Raw genomic sequence first — 21,964 nt, 5'->3', positions numbered from 1 at the left:
GAGTATTTTATCTCTAGAGGATTTGCAATACAACCATTGTCTGGGAACTAGAGAAAAATTTAATCAGGTATGGAATTATAATTTAAATTGCATGCCTTCAAAGTAATTTGAATATATCTTTATGTGGAGCGTGTTTCAAATGTGCGTATGTGCTTCATTTGGCTTTGGTAATAAAATGCAGCTACTCCATCAGGCCATCATATTCATAGACTTGCATCAAAAACAAACTTTTAAACAACAAAAAAAAATTTACAAACTGGATCAATAAAATGATATTTAAATTGAATTATCTTTTATTATTCACAAATTCAACTCCTCAGATTTTTTTAATAAGATTTGAAGTACCCATGTAGTTCACCATAATCTTTGGCAATTAATGTAGTACAGTGACTGTGCTTCTAATAGTTATAGCATATTTAATAATAAAGTACATAGGATTTATAATTTTCTTCTTGCAAGCTTCCTTTTTCAGTTCAGTTTTTCTAACATAGATAGCTTCTTTATGATATTTCCAGTGTTGATGATTTTCACGATTTTATCATGATACATAATTTTATTTTTTTTTAAAGTCCCCAATATTGGAATCATGATAATGCATGAAAGCCTCATCTTAATTTTTTTTTAAATGTCTAGCCCTCTTGGTTGTAAAGAAAAGCTTGAAAACATGAAACAAGTGCACTCTAATGGCTCAAAAGTTAGAAAGTAAGCAAAAACAACATTTAAAAAATCTCATTATTTTCAAGTCAGTCTCATGATTTGGGGGCTAGAGTCATTTTTTGACTGCTTGGGGTTGGTAGTAATGTAGTTCTCTCATCAAACTAAAAGCAAAATGAACTGCCTCATTAGAACTATCTAATGCAATAAAACAATCGCGGTGATTTATCCAGAATGACTTTCCTCATTCACCCTAAAAAAAACAAAAAATAAAGTAACTAAGTGTGCCCCTTTCTTAAGGTGCACTTTTGGTTCATATCGCAGTTATTATTATCTGCTTTGTCTAGATGAAATTAGAAATCAAATAATCATCAACTATCAGCAAAAAAAGATAATCTAACACTGTGTTGTACCAATACTCAACCTGTCCATTTTTCATAAATAATACCTTCAGTTATTCAAAAGCAAGTGCTTATTTCTCAGCTTTTATCTGTTTTATACGAATATTTTAGCTAGTCTTACACAATGTATAAAAGTGTTTTAGAATTATTTTTTTAATTGTTTTCAGCCTTAAAGGCACATTGTAAAGCTGGGTAAAATATCAGAACACTGGAAGCACTTCATAGCAGGATGTTTTTTGTGTAAAGAAAACATACGAGTCACGCAAAGAAATCATTTAAACTCTACAGGAGTAAAGATATGTGAGAGGCCCTCCTCATAACAGGAGAAAAGCTGAGGAAGGACAGAGAAAGGGATGTGGGATTAACTTTATTCCATCCAGCAGCTGCAGTGAGCGTAGAGAGAATGAACTAGACTTTCCTCCTCCTGAAGACCAGGCAGAAAAGAAAAAGGTAAAAAGACTGCCCGCAACTGATTTAGGTGAGAGGAGCACTAAAGAAAAAAGGCTAAAAGTAACCAAATATTGTACTGGAAATCCTTAACATTAGTAAGTCAGGTGGAGAAGGAAGCAAAGACAGCATGCAGGTGGGTACAGAGTGGTGACTATTACACTGTCAGTAAGGTCTCATGAATATAACCTATCACCTCAAGACTGGGGGACTTTGTCTGGATTGGTGGGAAGAGAGTAGCGGGTGTTTAAGGGTCCCCTCTCCCAACTCCAAAAGGGAGAGGCTGAGAGGGGAGAAAGATATCATCTGAACTGGTGGGCAAGCTGGCAGGATTCAGGTAAGCCACTGAAACCTGTACATCAGGGAAAGGATATATGAACCATACACCTCCAGCCTGAGACCCCTTTCACACCATGATCCCATCCAGGGATCAAAGGAGGACTAATTTTTTTTGGTCTGCAGTGAGCACTGCTCTAGTTTCCCTTTTTGGTACTGGGAAGAAAATGTTCCATCGCATATGTTAGGATGGGGTGGGGTTTTTTGCCTTCCTCATAGCAGTGCAGGCACCCAGTGGGGTAGGTCAGGAGGGAAGGTTCAAGTTGTCACAATAGAGCATCAGGTGTCCAAAGCAAGTACTCATTCTGTACATGGTCTGGTTCCCTGATAAACCAGAATTGGAAGTGGACTTCGGGGAAGGCATCCCTTAAAAAAGCTGGGGAATGGAGCTGAGGTTCCTAATGCCTGTTATAGCAAGAAAACAACCCCATTTCCACAGCCCCTTAACCCTCATATAAGAGAAGGGCAATGAGGTCCCAGTGATGGAAGAGCAGCCTTTCACTGGATCAAAATAATTAGGGAAGCAATCATAAACTGCAGTGTACTAATTATTGCTGGGTAGTTCCCAGATGAGTTAAGTAATAAAGTTGTGACCTAATTAAACCATTATTCTTTCCACCTCTACAAGACAATCTCACTTTTGAAAAATCTGGTTATACCCATTACTGCTATCAAAGAGAAGCAGAAAGACAAGAGATTCAGGTATTTTCAGGTGGTCACATACCTAACTACTAAGCAGACCCAAACCTGTTAGCCTTTAAAAACACCACACATCAGATATATTTAGAATGGAATGTCAATTCTCTTTCAAGCATCCATTCAATACCCCTTCAACTACGATTTGATAATTTATTCAACAATTGATTCACCTATATATCTGAAATATTATTGTTCAAGCAAGCACAAATGTTCATGAGTGTATGGGGTTCTCAAAATAATATACTTTAAAGTAATTATTTGGATGCTTAGAATTTTCAAGTACTAGAGCACAGATTGAAATCTTTTAATCTGCAAGAATGTGACTTTAACTGGATAGTAGCATATTTTCTCAATTTTGAGAAGGCAAAAATCTTTTCTTGACTCCACAACTTCAGCCTCCCAGGAATACGAAGAGCAACAAGCACTTTGGCTGACTTCACTATTGAAGATACAACTAACAACTAATGCTTTCTGCAACTTTTAGAAGTATCAGTTCTTCATTCTTTTTCAGACTCTGATAATACTGAATAAACCCTGAAATTATTATTGAAGTAATTATAATTATTATTAACTATGTCTGGTAAATCCTCATATTGACTTGTGACATCAACAGTTTTTGTAGCTGCTGATGTAGCTCAAAGCCTCTTTCCTGCCAAATTTATTTATTTTTTCTCTACTTTGCCTTCCTTCCTTCCTGTCAATAAAATATGGCCTAGACAAATCTCCTATTCCCGTGGTTATCTGTGTTACATTATTGCTCAGATGATTTCAGCAGGACAATAATTTATCACTATAAAAATTTAAATTAATCAACGGGGGATAGGGAAGGACAGGAAAAAACTTTAAACTTCACAGGAGACTATACCTCAAAAAAGTAAAATCTCCTGGTAAACCGGAATAAAAATATCTTTAATTATAGTGTTTTGAGCAGTTAAATTCGTTTGGTGCATAGATTGTGGTATTTTCAGTTTTAACCAGGAATGGCATGCGATTCACTAGAGGTTGTTTTTACCAGGGCAAAATCATGGCTTCTACTGCTCTGCGAAAAAAAGACGGTTACTCACCTTTGTAACTGTTGTTCTTCGAGATGTGTTGCTCACATCCATTCCAGTTAGGCGTGCGCGCCGCGCGTGCATGTTCGTCAGAAACTTTTTACCCTAGCAACTCCAGTGGGCCGGCAGGTCGCCCCCTAGAGTGGCGCCGCCATGGCACCCGATATATACCCCTGCCGGCCCACCCGCTCCTCAGTTCCTTCTTGCCGGCTACTCCGACAGTGGGGAAGGAGGGCGGGTGTGGAATGGATGTGAGCAACACATCTCGAAGAACAACAGTTACAAAGGTGAGTAACCGTCTTTTCTTCTTCGAGTGATTGCTCACATCCATTCCAGTTAGGTGAATCCCAAGCCATACCTAGGCGGTGGGGTCGGAGTGAGAAGTAGCGGCACGGAGCACTGCAGATCCGAAGGCCGCGTCCTCTCTGGACTGCTGGACCAGGGTGTAGTGGGAAGCAAAGGTGTGGACCGATGACCAGGTCGCTCCCCGACAGATTTCCTGGATGGGCACACAGGCGAGGAAAGCCAGCGACGACGCCTGCGCCCTGGTAGAGTGCGCAGTCACACGGCCCGTAGGAACGTGGGCCAGCCCATAGCAGGTCCTGATACAGGATGTTACCCACGAGGATAACCTCTGCGAGGAAATGGGAAGCCCCTTAATGCGGTCCGCTACTGCCACGAAAAGCTGGGGGGATTTGCGGAACGGTTTGGTCCTCTCCACATAGAACGCGAGAGCCCTACGGACATCAAGCGAGTGGAGTTGTTGCTCCCTGCCTGAAGAATGAGGTTTCGGGAAAAAAACCGGGAGGAATATCTCTTGGTTGACGTGGAAGGCTGAGACCACCTTGGGGAGAAAGGCAGGGTGCGGCCTCAGCTGCACCTTATCTTTATGTAAGACTGTATACGGGGGATCTACCATGAGAGCCCGGAGTTCCGACACCCGTCTAGCTGAGGTAATAGCTACTAAGAAGGCAGTCTTCCAAGAAAGATAGAGTAGGGAGCAAGTAGCTAACGGCTCGAAGGGGGGCCCCATGAGCCGAGACAACACCAGGTTAAGATCCCAGGTAGTGGCAGGGGGTCGGACGTTAGGGTATAGACGTTCCAGCCCCTTAAGGAATCTAGTCACCGTCGGGTGAGAGAAAACGGAGCGGCCATCCCCACCCGGGTGAAAGGTGGAGATAGCCGCCAGGTGGACCCGCAGGGACGATAACGCCAGGCCCTGTTGTTTGAGGGACCAAATATAGTCCAAAATATTGGCCACCGAAATTTCCATCGGGAGGAGACCTTTCTCCATGCACCAACAGGAGAAACGCTTCCACTTGGCCGAGTATGTCGCTCTAGTGGAAGGCTTCCTGCTGCCCAAGAGTACCTCACGTACCGGGGTGGAGCAGCGCAACTCAGAAGTGGTCAGCCACGCAGGAGCCATGCTGCTAGGTGCAGCGACTGGAGGTCCGGGTGACAGAGAGTTCCGTGGTCCTGGGTGATCAGGTCCGGGTGAAGGGGCAGGTGAACTGGGTTGGCTATGGCCAGGTCCAGCAACATGGGGTACCAATGCTGTCTGGGCCACGCCGGGGCTACCATGATCACGCGGGCCCTGTCCCTGCGCACCTTCAGAAGGACCCTGTGGACCAGCGGGAAGGGGGGGGAACGCGTAGAACAAGTGGGTCGTCCACGGAATAAGGAAGGCGTCCACTATAGACCCGGGTTCCCGGCCCTGAAAGGAGCAGAAAGCCTGGCATTTCCTGTTCCCCCTGGACGCGAAGAGGTCCAGGCGGGGACAACCCCACCTCTGGAAGATCGAGAGGGCGACGTCCGGGCGAAGGGACCACTCGTGCAAGAGGAAGGATCTGCTCAGGCGGTCCGCCAGCGTGTTTCGTACTCCGGGGAGGAAGGAAGCCGTGAGGTGAATGGAGTGGGCTTTACAAAAGTCCCAGAGTCGCATCGCCTCGTGACATAGGGGAGAGGATCTGGTGCCGCCCTGCTTGTTGATATAGTACATGGTCGTCGTGTTGTCGGTAAATACCGCGACACAACGACCCCGAAGCTGGTGACAGAACGTTTGACAAGCAAGGCGGACCGCTCTCAACTCCCGCATGTTGATGTGTAGCTTCACCTCCTGTGGGGACCACAGGCCCTGTGTTCTCAGGGTTCCCAGGTGGGCCCCCCAGCCGAGATCTGAGGCATCCATCGTTAGGGACACCGAGGGCTGGGGCGGGTGGAATGGGAGCCCCGCACACACTACGGACTGGTCTAGCCACCAGCTGAGAGAATCCAACACCTCCTGGGGGATTGTGATCAGCATGTCTAGTGGTTGCCTTGCCGGCCGGTAATGTGCGATGAGCCACGACTGGAGGGGCCTCATGCGGAGCCGTGCGTACCCGGTCACAAATGTGCAGGCTGCCATATGGCCTAACAGGGTTAGACATGTCCGTATCGATGTCAAGGGGGCTGCCAGCAAGCGCTGAACGATCGCCGACAACGCCTGGAACCTTGGCAACGGCAGAAGGGCCCTGGCCACGGTGGAGTCCAGGACGGCCCCAATGAACTCCACCCTCTGCGAGGGGAGCAGGGTGGACTTGTCCACGTTGATCATGAGGCCCAAGGTAGCAAACAGGCCGGTGATCCTGCGGACGTGGCTGCAGACCTGCAGCTCTGACGTGCCCCGAATTAACCAATCGTCGAGGTAAGGGAACACGTGAATGCGACTGCGCCGAAGATGTGCCACAACGACGGCCATGCATTTTGTGCATACCCTCGGAGCCGTAGAAAGGCCAAATGGGAGGACTGCAAATTGGTAGTGAAGCCGGCTCACCACGAATCGAAGGAAACGTCTGTGGTGTGGCCATATGGCAATATGAAAATAAGCGTCCTGCATGTCGAGGGCGGCATACCAGTCTCCAGGATTCAGGGATGGGATAATGGTCACCAGGGATACCATGCGGAACTTCAACGTCACTAGGTATTTGTTGAGCTCTCGCAGGTCGAGGATAGGCCTGAGGCCTCCCTTGGCCTTGGGGATCAGAAAGTAGCAGGAATAAAACCCCTTGCCTTTCTCGTTTTCCTGAACCGCCTCTATAGCTCCTTTGTTGAGGAGCGTCTGTACCTCCTGGCGAAGGAATTGCTCGTGAGAGGGGTCCCTGAAGAGGGACTGGTCTCTCTCCTTCTTTGTTCTAGGCTTAAAAGCCTTGCAAATGCGGCACTTGTCCGACCTGTGCGATTCCCTCAGGCACTTTAGACACGCGTCGTGGGGGTCGCTGGTCGGCATCGGCTTCTTACAGGCCGCACATTGCTTAAAGCCCGGCGAACCAGGCATGAGCCCGGTGCCGGGTGCCGGAAAGGGCTATGGCCCAAACCAGCTAACGACTATCTACAATATTATTTACACTATTAACTATATAACTAACTACACTTAACTACTAACTATTAACCGTAGAACAAGGAGAGCTAGGGACGTGGAGGACAGCTATGCCGCGCTCCACAGTTCCAACGACCGACACAGCGGTAAGAAGGAACTGAGGAGCGGGTGGGCCGGCAGGGGTATATATCGGGTGCCATGGCGGCGCCACTCTAGGGGGCGACCTGCCGGCCCACTGGAGTTGCTAGGGTAAAAAGTTTCCGACGAACGTGCACGCACGGCGCGCGCACCTAACTGGAATGGATGTGAGCAATCACTCGAAGAAGAACTAGTCAGTTCCAGTTCAAGACATTTTCTATTTTAAAAACTATTTCATTAACACACTCCATATTATACTTTTTTAGTAATATATTCCAAGTGCGGTTACATAAGGCAATAGATTTAGAGATTAATTTAGGTTTGTACAAATAAAAAGTAAAACTGCAGTAGGTGTCATGCTAATATATGCAATATAATACTGAACATTGGAATGTCTGTATTAGGACTGTTGATTAATTGCAGCTCACGCAATTAACTCAAAAGTATTGCAGTTTTAATTGCGCTGTTAAACAGAATGCCAATTAAAATTTATTAAATATTTGTGAATGTTTTTCTACATTTTGAAATATATTGATTTAAATTACAACACAGAATACAGTGTACAGTGTTCACTTTATATTACAAATATTTTCACTGTAAAAATGATAAACAAAAAATAGTATTTTTTAACTCAACTTATACAAGTACTTAGTGCAATCTCTTCATCATGGAAGTGCAACTTACAAATGTAGATTTTATTTTAGTTACGTAACTGCACACAAAAACAAAACAATCTATGACGTCAGAGCCTACAAGTCCATTCAGTCCTACTTCTTGTTTAGTCAATCACTAAGACAAAAAAGTTTGTTTATATTTATGGAAGATAATACTGCCCACCTCTTATTTACTGAAAGTGAGAACAGGGGTTCACATGGCACTTTTGTATCTGGCATTGCAAGGTATTTACATGCCAGATATGTTAAACATTCGCATGCTCCTTCATACTTCAGCCACCATTCCAGAGGACATGCTTCTGTGCTGATGATGCTTGTTCAAAAAATAATGTGTTAATTAAATTTGTGACTGAACTCCTTGGGGGAGAATTGTATGTCTCCTGCTCTGTTTTACCTGCATTCTGCCATACATTTCATGTTATAGCTGTCTCAGATGATGACCCAGCACTTGTTTGTTTGTTTGTTTGTTTGTTTTAAGAACACATTCACTGCGGATATGACAAAACACAAAGATGGCACCAATGTGAGATTTCTAGAGATAGCTACAGCACTTGACCCAAGGTCTAAGAATCTGAAGTACCTTCAAAATCTGAGAGGGACGAGGTGGGGAGCATGCTCTGATGCAGAAACTACAGAACCCAAACTACCAAAGAAAGAAAATCAACCTTCTGCTGGTAGCATCCAACTCAGATGATGACAATGAACATGCATTGGTCTGCACTGCTATGGATCGTTATCGAGCAGATCCTGTCATCAGAATGAACACACATGCTCTGGAATGATGGTTGAAGCATAAAGGAACATAAGAATCTTTAGAACATCTGGCATGTAAATATCTTGAGACACCAGCTACAACAGTGCCATGTGAATGCCTGTTCTCACTTTCAGGTGACATTGTAAACAAGAAGCGGGCAGCATTATCTCCTGCAAATATGAACAAGCTTGTTTTTCTGACCAATTGGCTGAACAAGAAGTAGGACTGAGTGGACCTGTAGGCTCTAAAGTTTTACATTGTTTTATTTTTGAATGCAGCGGTTTTTTGTACATAATTCTACATTTGTAAGTTCAACTTTCATGCTAAAGAGACTGCACTACAGTACTTCTATTAGGTGAATTGAAAAATACTATTTTGTTTTTACAGTGTAAATATTTGTAATAAAAAATAAAGTGAGCCCTATACACTTTGTATTCTGTGTTGTAATTGAAATCAATATATTTGAAAATATAGAAAACATCCCAAAATATTTAAATAAATGGTATTCTATTACTGTTTAACAGCACGATTAATAGTAATTTTTTTAATCACCATTTTTTTAATTGCTTGACAGCCCTAGTCTGTATACATTTTGGTTTGTATAACATAACTTCCTTGAGAAAATACCATGTCATGACTCATTTCAGTTTTCAGTATTATAAGAATTATAACAGAATATTACATATACTGCAAAACTATTATGAAATTGTTAAATAAATTTCAGTTATTTTAATAAGTATATTGTGATAGACCTAGGCCAGTTGGGAACAGCACAGTAGTAGAAGGGACATATACTGGCCACTGGATAAGCAGTTTTCTGTTCCCTGAGTGACCAGAGCAGGGGCTGCTCCAGGCTAATGAGAACACCTGACTCCAATTAACATGCTAAAAGTCAGGTGAGGCTGTTAAACATCTGACTCTAATTAAGGCCACTCTGATGCTATAAATGAGCTCACTCCAGTCAGGCCAAAGGAAGCAAGGGAGCCAGAGGAGAGGAAGTGGGTGCAAGGAACTGGGAGCAAGAGGCGTGCAAGAAGCTGAGAGTGAGTAGGCATACTGCTGGAGAAGTACAAGCATTATCAGACCTCAGGAGGAAGGTCCGGTTGTGAGGACAAAGAAAGTGTTGGGAGAAGGCCATGGGGAAGTAGCTCAGGGAGTTGTAGCTGTTGTGCAACTGTACTAGGAGGCACTCTAGACTGCTTCAGTCCATGGGGCCCTGGGCTGGAACCCAGAGTAGAGGGTGAGCCTAGGTTCCCCCCAAACCTCCCAACGCCTGATCAAACACAGGAGGAATTGACCTGGACTGTGACTTCTACCAGAGGGGAAGATCTTTGGGCTGTTTCCCGACCCACAGGATGAATCTGTGAGGCAAGCAAATCTGCCAATAAGCGCAGGACCCACCAAGGTAGAGGAGGAACTCTCTCACAATATTCTAATAATAATTTTATTTTCCCCAGTTTCATAGTTTAAACCCAGTTTACCAGTGCCCTTTCCTAAACTAGTTTTTCCTGGGAAATTGCCAACTCTGGTTTTAACCTTAAGATTTTGTTTTCAATTGCTATAAAATGTTGCAAGTTTTCTATCTTGGATGTCTTTTTTTGTTTTGTTTTGTTTTGTTTTTGTCTCAGGACTTAAGGTTCAGCTGTTTCTGAGAATGAGGTTAGGGAAAGTGTTATTTTTCCCAGGTTACATTTCTTACAACCATTTCACTGAGAAGCTACAGCAGTTCCATGCTTTGTGGGGGAGACTTGAAATTTGGAAAAGGATTGCTCTGGTGCTAGGGACATGCCTTTTGCCATCACTGAAAATCTGTCCAAATTTGGACAAATTTATAAACTTCTGAAGAATCTCAGCTCACACGTGCAGTAGAAACTTTGGCAGCTACATTTTCTTAAGATTCCATATGAACTGAGCATTCTTCATCCTCTCAGATGTTCTTCAGGAGGAATAAATGGCCAATGGCCTGAGCAGACCGCCTGTGCTGCTGGAGGCAGAGCAAGACTTTCCCTCTAATTGCTCCTCCTAGCCACAGGGGTCACAGTGGTGCTGAGCACAGGAATGAGAGTAGAGCTCTCATTCCTATCCCTGTTGGAACCCAGGCAGCATAGGGAAGCAAGAAGCTGCATGATTTGAACACAGAGAGGTGAGGAACAGGGGATGGAGTGGAAGAAATGCAGAGAGTGGGGAGAAGGGCAGGAACTAGAATCAGGAGGGGGCAGAAGATTGGTCAAGTGGATAGGAACAAGAAAGGGAAAGAACAGCAAAGAGATAGGGAACCCTGGGCAGGAGCTGAGGACAAGGACAGGAGCAGGGGGGAGACTAGATAGAGGTAGGAGCCTGGTAAGATGGGACAGGAATAAACCAGAGGCATGAGGGGACAGTTGGGGGGGGGGGAGCTGAGGGGACAGGAGATGGTAGGAGGATCAGAGCAGAAGGAGTCAGGGGCAAGAGTATCTGTGACCACAAGAGCACAGACACCTCCAAAACTTGGAATTTAACCCATTCATTTGCTGTTGGCAAAGTGTACATCTCCCTCCCACACTAGTGGCAGACCCACACAGACAGTAATGGCCTTCTACTGCTACAATTTACTCAAGTGGTACACAGTTCCACCATTAATCTAAAGATGCCAGCCCTCCTGAGGACCCATGTTGAAGGTCAATATGATGAAATTTTTGTTTTTTCAGTCCTTAAGTTTCATCAAAAAATTATGAAATTACATTAAAAATTACATTACAACATTAATGTTTCAAAATCAACCACTTAAAAGTTAGGAGATGCCAGAAATAAGGCTGTGCATGCAATTGCCTCCCTTGTGCATATGTATTATGATGCAGCCTTTATTTATGGGATCACATAACATTTTTTCACAGAACACGACCTCATTCAGTGCACAGAATGGATCATGCTCTGGAAATTAATTAGAGTTGTGGTGCGAACGAGACTTTTGTCAGTAGAATCCCATCCCATTTTTTGCAGATGTTGGAAGGCGTGTAGTAAAGGACGCTGAGACTGCAGGAAAAGAGAGGATAGTTTTGTAGTAAAGGCAGTGTAATGCCACCCTGGAGAACTGTATTTTCTTCCTGCCCCTGCCAGAGCTATGCATCACCAGGCAAGGCATGGAAATCAAAATTTTCACAGGTGGCTACTATGTGTTACTTGAAATTTGGATATCTAACGTGAAACATCTGAAGTCTCATTTGCAGAAGTGAAGAGCACTCACAGCTGCAACTGACATCCGTAGTTCGGCTCTGAATATATCAAGTGTTATAAAATATTAAGTACTCTGAAAAATCAAGCCAGGCACTTCCTAAATGGGCATGCAAAATTAGCTGACATTTTTGACAATTTTGGTTTGTAAAACGGCAATACTACCATCACCTCCCGGGGGCATTGTGATGATATATTAATGTCTGTGAAGAACTAAGATACAATGAAAGCACCATAGAAAAGCCAAGGAGGAAATTAATAATTTTGCATTCGGTACAGAGTTTGGATGGCATCCAGTAAATAACACCTGGGGCCACATGATGAATGATTAGAATAGAAATAAACAGCGAATGCTACCCATTTAGTGAGTATCACCCATCCTGTGCACTGAGTCAGGCAGAGGTTTTGTGGAAAACAGTTTGTGACCATGAAATTAAAGACTGTATCATAATGCAGAGGCACAAAAGGGACAAATTAACCCAATCTTAATTCTGGCACTTACTAAGCTTTTAAATGCTTAATTTTGCATCTTGAACATTCTTTGACATAGTTTTTTGGGATATAATCTACAGATTGACTATGTTTTAAACCTGTGGGTTGGCAGAAAACTCAGTTGTGCAACACAGTAATAACAACTGGATTTTTTTTTCCTCTTTGAAATGGGCATTTAAGTACAAACAGTACATTGATAGCAAAATAGAACTCAAAATGTCACCAAAAGCAGACAATATAAGCTCCTATCAATTTTTGCCTGCCACTTGTACATAAAGTATTTTTCATTACTTGCAGTGCCAAGAACTATTATATCTTCAGGGACAATGTTACACTCACATTTTTTCTGCAATTAACTCATTTCATTCACAATTTAAGATGCATTTCCAATGCAGTATTATAATGTGTATTAATAACTTCAGCATATTGTACTATGTAAATAATACATAATATTTGTTCTTTGATACTGTGAGTTCAATTCATTAATGACAGTTCCCAAACAAACGGAAAATGTATAACCATGTATTTATAGTGTTACAAAAGCTGTGTCAACCAGCTCTTTGACAAAATAAAAATAGACTACCAGGAAAATCTTCCTGAGATCCTGTCAGATAAGGCTTAGGGATAGTTTTCTAAGTGGTGAAAAACCCTTAATTTTGGACTTTTGTAACTAGACTGGAGAGAAGAGCAGGAAATGTGCCTTAGGAAACCATTCTGAATTTGTACAGAAATGGACTGGATGATTTAATAGTGTTTTCATCTCTAACTTTCATGATTTGTTTGAATCAACTGAAGGCATAAGAAATGTCTGCTACCACAATGCCTGGCAGCATCCGACATTAACCCCCAACTGTGGTCAGGATGGATTCAGCATTATACAGAATTCCAAGTTACCTGGAAATGATGCTATGGAACTTTTGCTGCATGTAATAATATGAAAAGGTTCTGTATCTCATCCAGAAGCCATACAGAATTGCAGCTAAAGACTTTGAGTAATTGTGCAGTGAGATGGTCACCAGAAAGCTGTTTAAAGTCCTAGTCTTGACAAGTACTTAGCATCCTCATTTACCAATAGAAGGTGCAGCTACTCGGCACCTCTAGAATCAGGCCACTTATTTAAATGTGTATATATGGAATCAGATAAGTTTGACTATCTTAACCATAGCTAATTGGAGGCAATGTGGTGAAGTGGATAGAGCACTGGACTGGAATTCAGGAGATCTGAGTTCTTTTCCTGACTCTAGCACTGGTCTACTAGGTGACTTTGGACAAGTCACTTCTCTTTGTTCTTCTTTGAGATGTATGGATGAAAAGTGCTATTTAAGAGCTTAGTATTATTATTAGAATTAATTTATGCTGTACTACATGTGAGGGGGGAAATCCCTTCTTGACAGGTGGTCAGTTGATACCCAGAAGCAGTATCCTTCTAATATAGCTGGAAATGTTTTTCATAGCAATTAAGGTATATATTCTTAAAATCTAGCCAATATTTGTCTCAAAACTGTCACAATGAATTGCACAGATTGACTGCTTATTCCATAAAGAAATGTACATTTAAAACAAATGTATTATCTTTCATGATCTTTGAGCATTCCTCAGCCTATGAAAAGTTTCCTTTTTAAAAGTTAGCAGTTAGCTAAAAACTGCCAAAATGGTATTAGACATAATTGTATTTTCTTAATTATTTATATCGCCCTTTCCCTCATTCAGATTGTGGAGTAAAAACTGCTCACAGACTCCAACAAGTGTAGGAAACCCAACAGTCTGTGGAACTAGTTAGAACATCAGGATGTTCACTGTACTCCATAGAAACTCCACCCACATCACTTTAAAATAGAATTTTAGGGCTGTGCCTGTGCCTCCATTAGCAAATTCCCCTCTTCACCTTGAAAAGAATGCAATGTCCATGGATTCCAGTGCAACTCTCAGGCTATGTTGCCACTACCATGGTAAGTCGACCTAAGTTACGCAACTCCAGCTACATGAATAATGTAGCTGGAGTCAACATGGCTTAGGTCGCCTTACTGCGGTGTCTACACCGCACTGCGTCGATGGGAGACACTCTCCCATCGACTTACCTTACTCTTCTTGTTCTGGGTGGCGTACTGCGGTCAACCAGAGAGCACTCTGCCATCGACTTAGTGGGTCTTCACTAGACCTGCTAAATCGACCCCTGGTACATCAATCTCCAAAGCGTCGATCCGGCAGTAGTGTAGACATAGCTCAGGCTGCAATAGTGGCCCCTTCCCTCCCACACTATGTCTGTGCAATCTGTAGAGTGAAAAAGAGGAGAATAAAAAAATTCCCTTTTTCCCATCCCCAATTGGTATAGAACCCTCTAGCACCACACTTGACCTGGGCTTTAGGATTTGAGCCCCAGAGAGGGAAAAAAAAATATGGAAAGATTGCAATTCACTTGTTTGAAGGCCACGCTAATAGGTGCCTTAAAAATACAAAATTGAAAGAATAATAATTTTTGGTGACAATTATACAAGCTAAATTTTTATGTTCCCTACAATAATTATTTTTTCCTAATTTAAAAAACAGTTACACTTTTTTCTTTTATACTGGAATTTAAATATGGTTTCATCTATTTATGAATTTTGTTTCTTCTTCTCAACAGGGTACTACATGAAAACAAAAAAAAATGAGGTTTCTATGTCAACTATCAATTATCCCTCTTCTATTTGGAGCTATGGTCATTGGTCAGCATGAAGGTTATGATTTCGAGGATGAATATGACCAAGAGCCAGATGATGAGTACCCACCTATTTTTCATTTTAATCCCAGTGTAGAATATGTAGTTCCTCATTTTCCTACTCCAGCCAAGTGTGCTCAAGAATGCTTTTGCCCACCAACTTTTCCATTATCAATGTACTGTGACCATCGGAAACTTAAGATGATACCACATATTCCTTCCCATATCCAACAACTCTATCTTCAGCATAATGACATTGAAGCTGTGACTGCAGAATCTTTTGTTAATGCCACTACCTTGAGAGAAATTAACCTTAGCCATAACAAAATTAAATCTCATATGATTGATCATGGTGTTTTTGCCAAACTTTCAAATCTTGTGCAACTTCACTTAGAACACAATAAATTGGATGAATTTCCATTTCCTCTTCCCAGCTCTCTAGAACGACTCTTTCTCAGTTCCAATGAGATTTCCAGATTATCTGGAAATGCTCTGCAAGGGTTAGTAAATGTGACCATGCTTGATCTCTGCAATAACTATCTTGATGACTCCCTACTCAAAGGAAAATACTTTTCAAATATGAAAAATCTAATGCAGATCAATCTATGCAACAATAGATTACAGTCTATGCCTCCTGATCTCCCATTTTCACTTATATATCTCTCTCTCGAAAATAACTCAATTTCTTACATTCCAGAAAACTATTTCAATAGACTTCCAAAAATAACTGCTCTAAGAATGTCACACAACAACCTGCAGGAAGTCCCATATAATGCTTTTAACCTTTCCAACCTTGTAGAACTCAATCTTGGACACAACAAGCTGAAGCAAGCATTCTATATTCCAAGAAGTCTGCAGCATTTGTATATTGAAGACAATGACATTGAATGTATGTTGATTATTATTAGTCCTTTATAAAAATGAGAGAGGTGTTTCTATATCTGTAACATTTTTACTTTTGCATAATTTTTCTGCTTATTACTCAAAGACTTGCTGACTTTTAACCTAAACTCAACACCAACACTACTGGGCTATATTCAGTCTTCCTAACACAAAGAGGTTTCTGCCTTGCTGTAATGCAGGTTACCTCGGCCTGCCCTTTTCGGAGGGTCTCATCAATTGGGGCATAGGGCTCCATAGTAGCCCTAGTTCCGCAGCTTGTCCAAGGAATGCTCTGAATTGTTAGTTATCTTGGACAATCAATGGAGGAAACACTGCAGAAGATCTGTACTTCTGCCATCTTCCTATCACCTTTGAGCAGGCTCTCTGTCAGACTCTGCTCCAGCTTCCTCTAATAAAAATCAACTAACAAGTCTAGTTTATTGTTTAAAAATTGTTTGTAGTAAAGGCGTTTGATAAACATTTATATAGAAAGAGGCAACTAATAGTACATTTCCCTTACATTAAAAAAATCTATTCTAGGTCATTTTAACACCACAAACCTTCCCCCTTCTACTTGATCAAAAGCTATTTCTGTTATTGGTTTTTCCATATATGGAACTCTAATTTAGAGGCAAAATAATAGCAATATTTTACATCAATTGCATGGGTGGGTATTATTCCTGTTTCTAGCTATGAAAAAAGTGGATTTTAAAGAAATTTGAGTTCTCTTAATATTTTCAGTGTTTAAACTAATATTTTTCACTCTTTTACAGTTATAAATATTACTCTGATGTGTCCTTCTATTGATCCAAGGAATATCAATCATTTAACCTATATTCGGATGGACCAAAATAAGCTTACAGCTCCAATAAGCACATATGCATTCTTCTGCTTTCCCCACATACGCATTATTTATTATGGTGAACAAAAAGGTAGTGTCAGTCAATCAACACAACTGAGAACTCCAGTTGTCCACAGATTTTTAACACCAGAAGAATATGATGAAGCAGAAGATGGTCATGAAACAGAAGATGGTCATGAAGAAGGAGAAAGAGAAGATGACTACTTTCATCCTTACTTTTAATGAAGTAATTATAAAGTACAAGGAAAGTATAAATAAAAGAGGTGAATAATTTGGGGCACTAAAAGGGAGTTATGAGCAATATGAACTGTGTAAACAATTTTTCTGTATCCGCTCAATAGTGGTTAAATTAGATTCCAAGTATATACAACAATGCTTTCTAACTTTTTCCCAGCAACTAATTAGGTGAGTGAACTAATCCTTGACTGTACCAGTCATTACCCTTTCCCTTTCACTCACATTCCAACTCAGAAGAGAACTTGTTTATGGTAGTTTTGCAATTTGGGCTAAACTTTTTGCATATATTTTTGTTGATTTTAATTTTAAATATATACTGAGTGGTTTTGGTTTAACATAACTGAAAGCATAAAATGCTCTTAATTTGAGAAAAACGTTTAGGACCTTAACTGTGAAACTGGTCTGCATCATTTGTGCAGTATCTGTATCATCTAAATTCTAAGGAAAATGCACAATGAGTAGTTTCTTAATAAAGTTTCTATTTAGTGCAGTATTGCAACATTAGAATTAGAGAGAAGATTCATTAAATAGCAGCTGTCATATAAAACATAGCAACATTAAAAAGACATGAGAAAAAACAAAAATATTTTCTGATCTAACTTGCATAATAACTATTGATATAGGTTTTATTCCTTATTCCTTTTTTTCCATAGATGAATAAGGTATGTTACTTTGCTTCCTGTGCCATTATACATTCAAAAGCACATACTACATATTTTGTTCTTTTAAACAGTGCTTGGAGAAAACTGGTTTTTGTTTCATAAGAGAATGTATCTTGAGTGACATAGGAAATTTTCACAAATTATCCTTTAGAAAAGCAGCACCGGTGGTTAAAAGATACAAAACTAACTAAATAAGAATAATGCTATGCTCATTAGACATAAAAAGGTGTTTACTTTCAGCCCTGTTTAAACCATACAGCTGTGTTTTTCTGCCTTTTTAAATTTTCAGACACCTCTGTGATTTCATATGTCATATGTGTCTGTACTTTCATTTTCAACTAGATGCATAATAGACATATTTGTTTTAAAACTTTAGAAAATTTTAATCTAATAAGTTTGTGGTTTTTTTTACAACGCCCTATGAATTGTATAAAGATACACAATATATTTTGCTTGTAAATCTACCAGTGCATCTCCTTTATAAAAACAGGCTTCAGTTGATCAGTTATTGTGGGCATCAAGTGATTCAGTGTCCAGATCTTTGAGATATGTTTTTGGTTGTTATTTAACAAAACTCTATACATCAAAAATATTTATGTTCTAGCTACCCATTATTTCAATTTAAATGGAATTAATCATTTCATGCTTTTTGTTGTATTTCAGGAAAACACTATAGCATGACTTTTCTCTTTTTCTGTAATACATTATAAATTTAGACTACTATTTTTAAAATATGAGTCTCAATTTAGGCAGCCATTTTTTAAATCTTGATCACAGCTTTTAACGAACATTAAGACCACTTAAATATAGCATAGTTAGAAACATTGTACATGCTTCCTCAAACTGCTGACACTTTAAGACTAACGTGAAACTTAGTTTCAATTTTGTGTTTATACCTACAGTAAATCCAACAGTAAATATAAATTGAATTTTGGATATTAAAAAGTGTGCATAGCTGGATACTACAAATTCAAGAGATTGTCAACTAATAACATGTTGACATGGCTTCTCAGTATTAGCATATGCTTCTTCCCTTGAGAATATATACACTTAAATATGTTCCCTATGACCACCTGCTAATTTTATTTGTCTTCACAAGTATTACATTTGTATTCCCTTCAAGCATTCTTTTTTTTCACTATATATTACACTAGATTTTGTGACAACCCAGTGACCTATCCAGCAACATGACATGTATAGTTAACAACAAGAAAAGATGACCAGGAAAGAAAAGCTTTTGTTTACTCACAAATGACTGCAAAAGAAACGTCTAAAAGTAGTATTCAAATAGCTGACTTCTGCTGCTGATACAACATTTGCCTTTAGTGTTTTAGTTTGCTCAGAGGGTTATGTGAGTTTATTTAAACACACACACACACACACACAAACCAGCTAAAAATGAAAGTGTAAAACAAAATCTGCATTACAATGCTACCTGTTATAACAGTCAACAAATAATAAAAGCCATCACAGGGCTTCTTCAGGAGGTTTCACTCTAGTAACTGAAGGCAGCTGTTGCATGATGTGGAGGATACATGCGACTAGCAACCAAGAGATCTGGGCTCTGCTTCTAGCTTTGGGCAGATTTATGCTTTATTCATTTCAATCACATGAGCGGCATAATGATACTTTACCACATTTGTAAAATACTTTAAGATTTATAATGGATAGGTAATTATTTTTCATTATTATTCAACAGTACTGCAAGTTTGACTTTATTATGGCATATTTTTAGAAAATGTTCATAACCTGTAGTCAGTTAAATGTATTGAACCAATTAAAGCAAAAACATGAAATTTTCAAGCAATGTTTTTACCAGAACAAAGTTCTTAAAACTAGAAGCAAAAATGACTAATATAGAAATTTTGCAACAATTGTTCGTGAAACTGTTGCAGTAAAAAAAAAAATTAACTTATTTTTTACAATCTCCATTCTTTCCTTTAGTCATGAAAACATTCAGATTCTTTTAAAGTCCTTCTAAAACGATTAAGCGTTAGTTTTTGTGGCATTTACTTCAATATCTTGATATATTAAAGTAACATAGGAAAGAATTTCCTTTACATCCAACAGATGTTTTTTATTTCAACTTTTCTGATTGCTTTTAATATATTCACATTCCACTGAAATATGTAACAACTTGAATCAGTTTCCTTTTTATATTTGTTTTTAAATTGTACTCTGCAAGCAAATAAATAAAGAAATTTCCTGCACAAAGAACATGAAATGAACCTGTAGTGAGTTTGTACCAGATTGAATCCCAAAGCTGCTTCCAAGGAGCTAACAACTTCTTTACATGACTAATGTGAGAACATTAACTTTGACACTTATGGAGATTTTACATATCTACTGTAATACACATACACACAAATATATGATAAAGTGTGCATTTACCATTCTCTTCTCAAAAGTTATTGTACTAAATTTTTAAAACTTTAGTGACCTAGACAAGTTAGAAGGTAAATAAAAGATAATATAAACTCACAGTTCAGGGCATACATTCATGACCTAGAGGAAACAGGAATTGACTCCTTCTACACATGAAGCACTGCATAATTTTTTTTAAGAGCATTCTTGGAATTTTCCTCTTCCTCCAACTCATCAGACATGGGTCATACAAGACTCTGGAAGATAGGCTAAATAGACAAGTAAAGCAAATCTTATATTCCTGTGACATCACCAGGACTAGTGACATTATTCCAACTTCATTTTTATTGTCAGTATATGGAAATACTGTAGCATCTCACATGTCAGGGTTGAGGATGTGGAAAGGAAATTATCCCTTTTCAAGCAAAGAAGAGACTGGGAAAAGAAAATATAGGGCAGGAGGTGAAAAACAAAATGTAAGGAAAACACCAGATGGTATTCACCCAAGAGTTCTGAAGGAACTCAAATGTGAAATTGCAGAACTACTAACTGTCGTCTGTAACCTATCATTTATATCAGATTTCTACCAAATAACTGGAGGATAGCTAATTTTTAAAAAGGGCCTCCAGAAGTGATCTCGGCAATTACACACCTGTAAATCTGACTTCAGTACAGGGCAAACTGATTGAAACTATAGTAAAGAACAAAACTGTCAGACACATAGATGAACATAATTTGTTGAGGAAGAGTCAATGTGGAAATCATGCCTCACTAATCTACTAGAATTCTTTGAGGGGGTCAACAAGTATGTGGACAAGGGGGATCCAGTGGATATAGTGTACTTAGATTTTCAGAAAGCTTTTGACAAGGTCCCTCACCAAAAGCTCTTAAGCAAAGTAAGCTGTCATGGGATAAGAGGGAAGGTCCTCTCATGGATGAGTAACTGGTTAAAAGATAGGAAACAAAGGTTAGGAATAAATGGTCAGTTATCGGAATAGAGAGAGGTAAATACTGGTGTCCCCCAGGGGTCTGTACTGGACCCAGTCCTGTTCAACATATTCATAAATGAGCTGGAGAAAGTGGTAAAAAGTGAGGTGGAAAAATTTGCAGATAATACAAAACTACTCAAGATAGTTAATTCCCAGGAAGACTGTGAAGAGCTAAAAAAGAATCTCTCAAAACTGGGTGAATGGGCAACAAAATGGCAGATGAAATTCAATGTTGATAAATGCAACGTAATGCACATTGGAAAACATAATCCCAACTATACAAATAAAATGATGGGGTCTAAATTAGCTGTTATCACTAAAGAAAGAGAACTTGGAGTCATTGTGGATAGTTCGCTGAAAACATCAACTCAATGTGCAGCAGCGGTCAAAAATGTGAACGGAATGTTGTGAATCACGAAGAAAGAGATAGATTATAAGGCAGAAAATATATTATCATGTATTTATATAAAGGCATGTCCACATCTTGAATACTGCATACAAATCTGGTCGTCCCATCTCAAAAAAGATATATTGGAATTGGAAAAGGTTCAGAAAAGGGCAACAAAAATGATTAGAGGTATGGAATGGCTTCCCTATGAAGAGAGATTAATAAGACTGGGACTTTACAGCTTGGAAAAGAGATGACTAAGGGGGGATATGATTGAGGTCTATAAAATAATGATTGGTGTGGAGAAAGTAAATAAGGAAATGTTATTTACTCCTTCTCATAACACAAGAACTAGGGGGTCACCAAATGAAATTAATAGGCAGCAGGTTTAAAACAAACAAAAGCAAGTATTTCTTCACACAACACACAGTCAACCTGTGGAACTCTTTGCCAGAGGATATTGTGATGGCCAAGACTATACCAGCGTTCAAAAAAGAACTAGATAAATTCATGGAGGATAGGTCCATTAATCGCTATTAGCCAGGATGGGCGGAGATGATGTCCCTAGCCTCTGTCAGCCAGAATTTGGGAATGGGTGACAGGAGATGGCTCACTTGATGATTACCTGGTCTATTCATTCCCTCTGGGACACTTGGCATTGGCCACTCTC

The 21,964-nt window shown here is 40.0% G+C and overlaps 2 protein-coding genes across 3 annotated transcripts in view; one reads left to right on the top strand and one right to left on the bottom strand.

Moving 5' to 3' along the window:
• CENPP (centromere protein P) overlaps window positions 1-21,964 on the bottom strand; it is a 294,323-nt gene that overhangs the window by 185,057 nt on the left and 87,302 nt on the right. The window lies entirely within an intron of this gene.
• Window positions 14,860-16,939, top strand: OMD (osteomodulin). Its single transcript, XM_050957856.1, has 2 exons — window positions 14,860-15,799; window positions 16,566-16,939. The coding sequence occupies exons 1-2, from the start codon at window positions 14,860-14,862 to the stop codon at window positions 16,874-16,876; spliced, it is 1,251 nt and encodes a 416-aa protein (XP_050813813.1). The 3' UTR covers window positions 16,877-16,939.

The sequence above is a fragment of the Gopherus flavomarginatus genome, chromosome 6 (genome assembly GCF_025201925.1).
Source record: "Gopherus flavomarginatus isolate rGopFla2 chromosome 6, rGopFla2.mat.asm, whole genome shotgun sequence".
NCBI lineage: Eukaryota > Metazoa > Chordata > Testudines > Testudinidae > Gopherus > Gopherus flavomarginatus.
The sequence above is the reverse complement of the archived record's forward strand: the minus strand, read 5'-3'. Positions and strand labels throughout refer to the sequence as shown.